Source organism: Heptranchias perlo, chromosome 21, assembly GCF_035084215.1.
Source record: "Heptranchias perlo isolate sHepPer1 chromosome 21, sHepPer1.hap1, whole genome shotgun sequence".
Lineage (NCBI taxonomy): Eukaryota > Metazoa > Chordata > Chondrichthyes > Hexanchiformes > Hexanchidae > Heptranchias > Heptranchias perlo.
This window is the reverse complement of record NC_090345.1, coordinates 2,304,487-2,315,817: the sequence shown is the minus strand read 5'-3', so window position 1 is coordinate 2,315,817 and position 11,331 is coordinate 2,304,487. Positions and strand designations below refer to the sequence as shown.

General features: G+C 50.9%; 2 protein-coding genes across 2 annotated transcripts in view; one reads left to right on the top strand and one right to left on the bottom strand.

The window, feature by feature from the left end:
• Positions 1-1,576: 1,576 nt before the first annotated feature.
• On the bottom strand, positions 1,577-5,718 carry atp5md (ATP synthase membrane subunit k). Its single transcript, XM_068002682.1, has 4 exons — positions 5,636-5,718; positions 4,151-4,252; positions 2,268-2,372; positions 1,577-1,729 (listed from the first exon to the last, which is right to left on the bottom strand). Exons 2-3 carry the CDS (start codon positions 4,235-4,237, stop codon positions 2,274-2,276), a joined length of 186 nt encoding a protein of 61 aa, XP_067858783.1. The 5' UTR covers positions 4,238-4,252; positions 5,636-5,718; the 3' UTR covers positions 1,577-1,729; positions 2,268-2,273.
• Positions 5,719-6,153: 435 nt separating this feature from the next.
• pdcd11 (programmed cell death 11) overlaps positions 6,154-11,331 on the top strand; it is a 55,982-nt gene continuing 50,804 nt past the window's right edge. Inside the window, exons 1-5 of the mRNA XM_068001972.1 lie at positions 6,154-6,217; positions 6,818-6,926; positions 8,992-9,129; positions 9,788-9,952; positions 11,101-11,262. Coding sequence (XP_067858073.1) covers positions 6,828-6,926; positions 8,992-9,129; positions 9,788-9,952; positions 11,101-11,262 — 564 coding nt within the window. The 5' untranslated portion in view covers positions 6,154-6,217; positions 6,818-6,827. The remainder of the gene's footprint in view (positions 6,218-6,817; positions 6,927-8,991; positions 9,130-9,787; positions 9,953-11,100; positions 11,263-11,331) is intronic.

Sequence of the window (11,331 nt, the reverse complement as noted above, 5' to 3'; positions counted from 1 at the left end):
GTTAACTTTGTGTGCTCCCTCAGGCAGTAGCAGCAACGCTCATTTAACTCGAGTACCTCGCATCCAATGAGCAAGGACGAGGCACAGAGACCTGTAACCAGCCCAGTGCTTGAAACCCACCAGGTGATAGAGGTTCAAGGGCAGAGTTGTAACTACACCAACTTCATCCATGCCAAACCAGCAGTGTGTGCGTGTCTGGCACTGCTCAGTAAGTCACCCTATGATTTGTTCACTTGTGGGCAGGCAGTGTCACTGAAGTAAGCGTTTCTCTAGGCTGTCATGGCTCACTAATAGAATGCTTTGGAAGCCCTCACATCAGGAATGTATAAGGTGGTGTGCAGCTTTATACCAGATGGCAGAACGTGTTCAGCCATGGAGCAAGCTGACTTCGTTTTCATCCTGCTTTCAGCCCAATACCAGAGGAGATTTACTAGAATGGTTCCAGGGATGAGAGACTTCAGTTATCTGGAGAAGCTGGGATTGTTCTCCTCAGAGCAGAGAAGGTTAAGGGGAGATTTAATAGAGGTATTAAAAATGATGAAGGGTTTTGAGAAGAGTAAATGAGGAGGAACTGTTTCCAGTGGCAGAAGGGTCGGTAACCAAAGGACACAGATTTGTGATTGTCAAAAGAACCAGAGGCGACATGAGGAGACATTTTTTTTACACAGCAATTTGTAATGATCTGGAACGCACTGCCTGAAAGGGGGTAGAAGCAGATTCAATAACTTTCAAAAAGGAATTGGAGAAATATTTACAGGGCTGTGGGAGAAAAGAGTGGGACCAATTGGATAGCTCTTTCTAAGTGCCAGCACAGGAACGATGGGCCGAATTGCCACCTCCTGTGCTGTACCACATGTCGAGGGTGGATGAGTTACCGAACTGATCTGAAATGAGAAGTGGGGTAAGGCTGATTTGTGTCACCCATCCTATCTTTCAGTGACACACTGGAATGAGTGTCTGCTCTAGACATTTCTGACATGATGTTGCTGCCAAACTCATCCAGGGAACCCATCTCACCCTTTTTGGCTGCAGAGCAGATTTGCAGGAGACTCCCCAAACACTGGGAATCCCACCAAGAAAAGGGGGTCAAAATTTCCAAGGGGGGGGGGGGGTTAAACCCCCACTCTGCTCCAGGAAATAATTGTTGCGACATAAGATCTCTCCCCAATTAACAATTTTCGTGTGTTCTCGAACATAACTGGTGGAATCGTAGGTTCAGCTGTTTTAAGTTCACATTACGTTGCACGCCCATCGTAACAGCTTTTTGCACATTTTACAACAGGGTGTTGAGTTTCAGTTTTCATAGGAAAAACAATTGGTGAATTTGATCTGAAAAACACTGGAAATTGTGGATTGGGGATAGAGCTCTGATGGGGCAACAATTATTTCCCAGAACAAGGAAGGCTTTCCCACTGGCCAGGGTTCCTGCTCCGTGTGTGTGTGTGTGTGTGTGTAACTGCACTCCAGCAACATTCCATACCCGAGGGTGGGAGCTGGGAGTTATTAAGACATTCCATTGCTCCTATACAGCTGCACCAACACGAGACGATTTACACTCGAAAATAAACGCTGCTGATACGGATTCCCACTAGTTTTATTTGTGACAGCCGATAACTTATATTACACCACTATAGTGACACGAATGTTGAGGTTACAAACATTCCCACAGGTTCCACAAACAACTCCACATGCTGGTCCTTAAATTCCCATTTGCCCCTCCGAGGAGAACCTGAAATGAAAAATCAAAGAAAGATGCAGTCAGACTTCATATTTACACAAGGACTGACCATTTCAGAGTTCAAAAACAAACCACAACATTCTCAGACTAAACGGGCAACAATTCTTTTGTAACCACAGAGGTGAAGGACATCTTTGATAGGAATAGAACACACTAATATTCGTACTGAGGGGTTAGATACAGAGTAAAGCTCCCTCTACACTGTCCCATCAAACACTCCCAGAGCAGGTACAGCACGGGTTAGATACAGAGTAAAGCTCCCTCTACACTGTCCCATCAAACACTCCCAGAGCAGGTACAGCACGGGTTAGATACAGAGTAAAGCTCCCTCTACACTGTCCCATCAAACACTCCCAGGGCAGGTACAGCACGGGTTAGATACAGAGTAAAGCTCCCTCTACACTGTCCCATCAAACACTCCCAGGGCAGGTACAGCACGGGTTAGATACAGAGTAAAGCTCCCTCTACGCTATCATATCAAACACTCCCAGAGCAGCGATAGCACTGAGTAAGAAGGCGGAATCCTCACCACACATCATTTCTGTTCTGTGATTGCTGGCGGTGTCTTCTTTTTGGGTTTCAGTTTGAAGAACAAGATAATGGATGCGATCCCTGCATATGTAGCCAGCACATACTGTGAACGGAGAGAGAGAGTACACGTCAATCAGGGGGAAACGGAACCCGGCCACTCTCCCGAACAGAGAGAGCTCACATCACTCAGACTGAGAAAGTGAGGCCTGGAGCAGCTCCTCTTCCCCACTGCCACTATTCGAAGAGCTGTGGGGACGGGGGTGGCAACATTCCTCCCTCATCCAACACCTTCAAAAACAGATTATCTGGTCATTATCACATTGCTGATTGTGGGATCTTGCTGTGCGGAAATTGGTTGTCACGTTTCCTACGTTACAACAGTGACTACACTTCAAAGGTACTTCATTGGCTGTAAAGCGCTTTGGGACGTCCTGAAGTCGTGAAAGGGCTATATAAATGCAAGTCTTTCTGTCTTTCATTGAAGAAATAACTAAGCACCGTATTCCAGGGATAGTCAATCCTTTCATAAGAACATAAAGATCAGGAGTCGTCGGTCATCCGGCCCCTCGAGCCTGCGCTGCCATTCATTGAGATCATGGCTGATGATCTAAGTCCGACTCCACTCTCCCACCCTTACACGGAGGCTCAGGAGCCACTCGCCTTTAGATCCCCTGTTCCCAGTAATTCCCAGATATCTCAGGCTGCTGATACTGACGGGGCTGGGTGTCCTGATGTATGAATGATCCACCAATGAGGCAACAGAGCTCAGAACTGCCCTTTCCAAACCCCAAGGCCCAGGAAATTCAATTCAGGCAATAAGAACTATAAACGCAAGGAATGCTGGCCTTTATATCTAGAGGACTGGAGTACAAGGGGGCAGAAGTTATGCTTCAGCTATACAAAACCCTGGTTAGACCGCACCTGGAGTACTGTGAGCAGTTCTGGGCACCGCACCTTCCAAAGGACATATTGGCCTTGGAGGGAGTGCAGCGTAGGTTTACTAGAATGATACCCGGACTTCAAGGGTTAAGTTACGAGGAGAGATTACACAAATTGGGGTTGTATTCTCTGGAGTTTAGAAGGTTAAGGGGTGAACTGATCAAAGTTTATGATATTAAGGGGAACGGATAGGGTGGATAGAGAGAAACTATTTCCGCTGGTTGGGGATTTTAGGAGTAGGGGGCACAGTCTAAAAATTAGAGCCAGACCTTTCAGGAGCGAGATTAGAAAACATTTCTGCACACAAAGGGTGGTAGAAGTTTGGAACTCTCTTCCGCAAACGGCAATTGATACTAGCTCAATTGCTAAATTTAAATCTGAGGTAGATGGCTTTTTGGCAACCAAAGGTATTAAGGGATATGGGCCAAAGGCAGGTATATGGAGTTAGATCACAGATCAGCCATGATCTTATCAAATGGCGGAGCAGGCACGAGGGGCTGAATGGCCTACTCCTGTTCCTATGAGTGAGTTGGGGGCTGCATGTAGCCCAACAATGAGGAGGAAGTCTCTGAAAGCTTGTGAATTTAAAATAAAATTGCTGGACTATAACTTGGTGTTGTAAAATTGTTTACATTTCAATAGTAATTCATTTTGGGATCTCCCATGGATGTGATAAAGCACTATATAAATGCATGATGTGGAGATGCCGGTGATGGACTGGGGTGGACAAATGTAAGGAGTCGTACAACACCAGGTTACAGTCCAACAGCTTTATTTGAAATCACAAGCTTTCGGAGCTTTGCTCCTTCGTCGTTCACCTGACGAAGGAGCAAAGCTCCAAAAGCTTGTGATTTCAAATAAAGCTGTTGGACGACTCCTTACATTTATATAAATGCATGTACTCCCTCTGCTCTCGGAGGTGTCCCCGTTAGTTGTACTTACATTCCTCCTGCCTGTGATGGTATATGCATTGAAGTACTTCTGGAAGCCAGTGAACTGGTGCTGGCCGGCAGGATCGTGATTCACCATGCTCACTAACACAAACTGCAAAGGGAAACAGAACAAGTTACAACAAGCCCTGAAACAGGACTGAGCGTACCACAGACTGAGCGTGCAGCCCATCAAAGAACAGGTTTGGAGCACTGCTATCAGACAGGGCTCGAAAACCTTTCACCTCACTTCCACATCTGACAGGACCCTCTTAGAATCAGACGGCTGCAGTTTCAGTATGCTGATTTAGCAAGTTAACTATCTCCAGAGTGTTTGATGGGGTGATTCTGAGGGGAAAAGTGATACAGCCTCACTGCAGACTGACCAGATCCCCATCAATTCCCCTATTCAGAGTCAGCCACAACGGACAGCAACGTAGGATTCTCTCATCGTCAGCCAGTCCCTCACTGCAAAGAGACCGACTGTGAGCCCAAGGCCTTGAGCTACAGGAGCAGCTTCAACAGGCATCTCATCACTGGGCAGACGTACAACTAACAGAATCAGCACAAACTTCCCACCAACTTTTCATAGCAACATACAAATTAAGTGCAGGAGTAGGCCATTCGGCCCCTCGAGTCTGCTCCGCCATTCAATCAGATCATGGCTGATCTTCAACCTCAACTCCACTTTCCCGCCCGATCCCCATATCCCTTGATTCCCCTAGAGTCCAAAAATCTATCAATCTCAGCCTTGAATATACTCACCGACTGAGCATCCACAGCCCTCTGGGGGAGAGAATTCCAAAGATTCACAACCCTCTCAGTGAAGAAATTCCTCATCATCTCAATCTAAATGGCCGACCCCTTATCCTGAGACGATGCCCCCTAGTTCTAGACTCTCCAGCCAGGGGAAACAACCTCTCAGCATCTACCCTGTCAGGCTCTCAGAACCTTATATGTTTCAATGAGATCACCTCTCATTCTTCTAAACTCCAGAGAGTATAGGCCCATTCTACTCAACCTCTCCTCATAGGACAACCCTCTCACCCCAGGAGTTAATCTATTACAGATTCCTGTGATATTTATAATGGGCACTGCCCATGAAATTCAGTCACTAACTGCACCCTCCTGCTGCAGCGCCACCACAGGCTGGAGGGTGTAATTACAGCGTGACAGTTTACATAGACATTTCCCATTATAAACTTATAAATAACAGCAAGGGCTGAATTAGACCGGCTCCACACCCGGTCTCAGCTCGGTGAGAAACCCATAGCCGAGGCCTGGAATTGGCCTCAGTGCCCCGGGGAGAGGGAGGGGAAATCAGCCAAGTATATGAGGTGAGGCCCTGCCCTGCCCGGCCCCCGGGGCTCTCCCTTACCCCAAGGGCCTTATACTTGATTAAGGGACCGTGGGGCCCCAAGAGAAGCCTCGGGGACTCACTAACACACACCGCAGGCTCCTGCGGCCCAGTCCCCGAGTCCCGCCCGGCGCCTCTCACCTTCACTCCGCTGCTCACAACGTCCTTCAGAGGCCCGATAACCACAAGGCCCGGCGCCGGAAGTACCGCCCACGGGCTGCGCCCATTGGTCCAATTCAACGTCACTCAGCACAATTATCCCACGCCCAGCGCAGTTTTTGAGATCTGGTCGTCGATTGGACAATCAGTACGTCAATCATATTAGACACCGCCTCTACCCAACATCCATTGGACAATCACCCTTTCTCATCACCCATTGGTTGGCGTTTCGATGACCCAAAGGATAGACCCGCCTACTCGACAACGATAGGTTCGAACTACCGATCTTATCACTGATTGGACGAAGGAAAGCGTGTCCCGCCTTCCCCAGCTGTGATTGGACAGTGCAGACATCAATCACACCAAAGCTCAATAACGATAGGCCAGCCCGGCAGAAGACTTGGGGACCCGGATTGAAGCTGTGTTCGGATTGTGATTGGTCCAAAAGTGGAGGCGGGGCCTTACGCGTGAGTGCGCATGTGCGCAAACCACCGGAAGTATTTGCGCATCGGCAGAGAGGCCTTCCGGTGGTCGGAGTCATGGAGATGGCCGCGTGATCGGAGGGTGAGGAGCGGGGGATCGGGGCCGGGCCTGAGGGGGCGAGAGACCGGGGATCGGGGCCGGGCCTGAGGGGCCGAGAGACCGGGGATCGGGGCCGGGAGACCGGGGATCGGGGCCGAGAGACCGGGGATCGGGGCCGAGAGACCGGGGATCGGGGCCGAGAGACCGGGGATCGGGGCCGAGAGACCGGGGATCGGGGCCGAGAGACCGGGGATCGGGGCCGGGCCTGAGGGGCCGAGAGACCGGGGATCGGGGCCGGGAGACCGGGGATCGGGGCCGAGAGACCGGGGATCGGGGCCGGGAGACCGGGGATCGGGGCCGGGCCTGAGGGGGCGAGAGACCGGGGATCGGGGCCGGGCCTGAGGGGGCCGGAGACCGGGGAGGCGGTTAGCGGTGGAGTGAGGCAGCCCCGGGCCCCGGCCTGGGAGTGCGCGATGGGCCCGGATAGAGTGAGGAGGAGGCGGCCATTCAGCCCCTCGGGATCTCCAGGCTTTTAAAACCCCAGCCCGCCCCCCTCTCCCCCCGGGCCCCCCCCTCCCCCCCCCCCCCCCTGGGTGCGTCAATCATGTGCGGATTATCTGGATGTTGTTTGTTGCTCCCCAGGTTTGTGACGATGGCCGCGGTGGACGAGGCCTTCCCTCGGGGAGGGCTGCAGAGAAAGGCGACTCCGGGCCAGGCCAGGGGCAGTGTGATAAAGGACAACTTATTCGGAGTAAGTATCGAAACTGGAGAGGATTCAACTGGAAATCAGCAGCGGGAGAACAGAGGAGGCTGAGGGAGGATTAATTGAGGGGCTGAGGTAGAGAGGAGCTGTTCCCCTTAGCGGAGGGTCAGTGACCAGGGGGCAGAGATTTAAAGTGATTGGTAGAAGGATTAGAGGGGAGATGAGGAGAATGTTTTCCCCCAGAGGGTGGTGGGGGTCTGGAACTCACTGCCTGGAAGGGTGGTAGAGGCAGAAACCCTCAACTCATTAAAAAAGTACCTGGATGTGCACCTGAAGTGCTGTAACCCACAGGGCTACGGACCAAGTGCTGGAGAGTGGGATTAGGCTGGGTGGCTCTATTTCGGCCGGCACGGACACGATGGGCTGAATGGCCTCCTTCTGTGCCGTAACTTTCTATGAATTGGAAAAGGATTTGAAGTGTCTGTTTCCGTAAGTGCCAGTCTCCGAGATTGTGCCTGATCTCTGTCTCCTGCTCTGTTCGGGTGCTAGTGGTTTGAGAGACCCTCTCGTGGGCCCTGGGTACAAATTTTTAGCTCATCCCTTAAATGTACTCCTGACGCCATTGAATTGATTTGAACTCAGCAGGTAATTTTTGAGACTATCCCCTTTACAACTGTTCTGCTCAAAATGCCAGCAGTTAATAATATGCTGCTCTCTTGCCTGCAGGAGTCAGGGGTGTGCAGAGCAGGTGTGGTTAAACGCTGCATGTGGAGGTTTATCTGCCAGTGGGTTTGGGGTGAGAGGAGGAACAGACGGGCTCTGCAAGGCAGCCACTTTGACCAGGTTTCTCGGACCTGGTGCCTCCGCTTGTCAGGCGAGTGAAACTGTCATCTTGGAGTGGTTTCACTTGCACTAAGGAGCATGGGTAAAGAATGCCACCATTAAAGGATGGCAGGCGAGCGCAGTGGGAGCAGGGTACCCGCAGAGGTAAAACTCAGACAACGCTGCTGTGGGTTAAGCATAGAAACATTCAGTAATTTTTCAGGGATACCAAGCCGCCAGGATCAGCAGGTTTTACAGGGACCCCCTCGCAGTGTGGTGGATTAGCACACACTCCTTTCACTCCTCAAGACCAGGTTTGAAACCGGCTCGAACAGTTGTGAAGGGAGCCACTTTACTGAGTGAGATGTGTTTGGGACAATCTCAACCAATTCCTTGTAGGTGAGCTGTCGCTGATTCTACAAATTGGCACCAAGTTGGAAAATTCACCAATGGATCACCAGATGCCTCTCACTGGTTCAGTCGGGGTATTCCCCTGGGGCACATGGGACAGTGTAGAGGGAGCTTTACTCTGTATCTAACCCATGCTGTACCTGCCTTGGGAGTGTTTGATGGGACAGTGTAGAGGGAGCTTTACTCTGTATCTAACCCTGTACCTGCCCTGGGAGTGTTTGATGGGACAGTGTAGAGGGAGCTTTACTCTGTATCTAACCCTGTACCTGCCCTGGGAGTGTTTGATGGGACAGTGTAGAGGGAGCTTTACTCTGTATCTAACCCGTGCTGTACCTGCCTTGGGAGTGTTTGATGGGACAGTGTAGAGGGAGCTTTACTCTGTATCTAACCCGTGCTGTACCTGCCCTGGGAGTGTTTGATGGGACAGTGTAGAGGGAGCTTTACTCTGTATCTAACCCATGATGTACCTGCCCTGGGAGTGTTTGATGGGACAGTGTAGAGGGAGCTTTACTCTGTATCTAACCCGTGCTGTACCTGCCCTGGGAGTGTTTGATGGGACAGTGTAGAGGGAGCTTTACTCTGTATCTAACCCGTGCTGTACCTGCCCTGGGAGTGTTTGATGGGACAGTGTAGAGGGAGCTTTACTCTGTATCTAACCCTGTACCTGTCCTGGGAGTGTTTGATGGGACAGTGTAGAGGGAGCTTTACTCTGTATCTAACCCGTGCTGTACCTGCCCTGGGAGTGTTTGATGGGACAGTGTAGAGGGAGCTTTACTCTGTATCTAACCCGTGCTGTACCTGCCCTGGGAGTGTTTGATGGGACAGTGTAGAGGGAGCTTTACTCTGTATCTAACCCGTGCTGTACCTGCCCCGTGTCCAGGAGCGCCAGGAGGATGAAAGTAAGAAACGAAAAAGGAAGAAGGAATTGAAGCCTCAAAAGTCAAAAAAGCAGCGGAGGGAGAAAGGCGGATCAGCGTGGGCCAAGCAGCCGATTGAGGCAGGAATTCTCTCCTTCAAGGTATGTGAGTGGAAGTGGACTAGTGAGCATTTAATCAAACGGACGAAAGAGCTCGGATTGTCGGAGAATTTGCTACAGTGACCATCGCTCGCGGGAGCGTCCCTTTGGTTCAGCGGGAGCATTCCTGTCTCTGAGTCGGGCGGGCGCTGTGGGCGGTGCCGGCTCTGAATCCTTGGTTGACATCCAGGTGGAATCTAGTGTCCGGAAGGGGTGGGTTGTGGAGATTTGAACAGATGACAAAGATCGGTTCAGATGAGGCAGGTGATTCAGCCCATCTCGCTCATCCTGCCCCACAGTCCTTCAGCTCAGTCTCCTGAGATTTTGCTCCCACTCCCCTCCCTGACATCAGCCCTGATTCTGCCTTTTCCCAGGTTGCCCCTGGGCGCCTTCGTTTTGCTGTCGTGGTTTAACTTGAAATGGGCTTCGGAGTAACCCCTTCTGTTCCATGTAGTATGTTGTGTGAGCTTGGCTCTCGAACCCCTCCATTCATGCTGCCCCAGCTGTACCCCAACCCTCATCTGCCCCCCTCGGCCATCAAGGACATTACATCAAGTTGATGTAAATTTGAGTTGCTCTCTTCTGCCTGTAGCCTCTTGAGCACCACTGTATCTGTTCTGGATGTCGTTCATTGTTTCCCTCCTTCTCTGCCATCCCCCAGAAACTGACTGTCGGGACTCTGCTCCTCGGGTGCGTGAAAGAAGTGACTGATTTTGAGCTTGTGATTGGTTTACCCCACGGGCTGACTGGTTATGTGAGTCTCACCAACGTCTGTGATGCGTATACAAAATCCCTGAGGGAGCAGGTGAATGAAGAGCTGCCGGAGGTGAGTGACCCCATTACCTATCTGTTATTTATTTTTTGTGGGTTTCCTCGTGTCTTCCTTGGTTGAGGGTGCTGACTGCTTGCTAGGGTCCAGGGTCCCAGGGACTCTCAGTACCTCCAAACCAGCCACGCCACATGCGTTAGTGTTGAAAGCAGATTTGACCGTGAGGGATCTCCGTATCAGTGGCAGGAGTTAAAGAAAGACAGACTTGTAGGATGTCCCAAAGCGCTTTACAGCCAATGAAGTACTTTTGAAGTGTAGTCACTGTTGTAATGTAGGAAACGCAGCAGCCAATTTTGCAAACAGCAAGGTCCCACAAACAGCAGTGAGATAAATGACCAGATAATCTGTTTTACTGATGTTGGTTGAGGGATAAATATTGAACAGGGAGAACTCCCCTGCTCTTTTTTTCGAAATAGTTGCCGTGGGATTTTTTCATCTTCCTAAGGGGGCCCGACGGGGCCTCGGTTTAACGTCTCATCCTAAAGACGGCACCTCCAACAGTGCAGCACTCCCTCGGTACGGCACTGGCGTGTCGGCCTCTTTTTTTTGGTCATCAAGTCACCTGGAGTGGGACTTGAACCCACGACCTTCTGACTCCGAGACGGAGGTGCTACCCACTGAGCCTCGGCTCACACCCGGGCTTTTTAAAGTCATTTCCTCTTGTTAACCTTCAAGAAACATATTTTTCATTAAGGGAAAATTAATTGAGGAACGCTCAAAACTAAAGTGCTGCTTGCAAGCTGAGAGTAAGTTAGTGATGGATAATCGCCAGGTGCAAACAACTGCTTAAACCGCCTGAAATAGTCGGCGTGTTTAATACGCTTTAAGTGGTGCCCTTGTAATTGATGCCTGTGGTCATGGACGATAGTTAGCGCCATTTGCCTGATACAGGCGGCTGACCGGGATAAGTGGGGATGGTGTAAGTTGCCAGGACTGTGTGTTCCTCAGCTGCCGAGAGAGAGAGATGGCCTTGGGTCTGGGTCGAGACAGTAAAGGCATCTCTTGATCTCAGAGGGGGTGATAGGGAGTTTCTGATTGAGTTTTGTGAATGATGCTGAGATTGTGGCTTGTGCCTTTGTGCTGCTTCCTGCTGTCAGCCTTCTGATGCCTGTGGTCTGCTGTGTTTTGTCCCAATCTAACCCCAGGATCTGACTGCTCTCCCAGACCTGTACAGCCCCGGAATGGTTGTGCGGTGTACTGTCTCTGAGCTCGGAAAGACAAAAGCCAGCCACCACAGCCTGAAACTCTCCATTAACCCGAAGGATGTGAACAGGGCACTGTCGCCGGGGGCACTGCGAGCTGGCATGGTGAGTGCGTGGGTGTGGTAGGGAACTCCGGGATCCAGCCATGGTATTCCCAGTCAGCCCTGATCCAAG

Coding starts and splice junctions, on each gene's coding strand:
- atp5md (XM_068002682.1), bottom strand. CDS start 4,237: ATGGTGAATCACGATCCTGCCGGCCAGCACCAGTTCACTGGCTTCCAG. Junction 2,373..4,150: donor CCATCACAGGCAGGAGGAAT/GTAAGTACAACT, acceptor CTCCGTTCACAG/TATGTGCTGGCTACATATGC.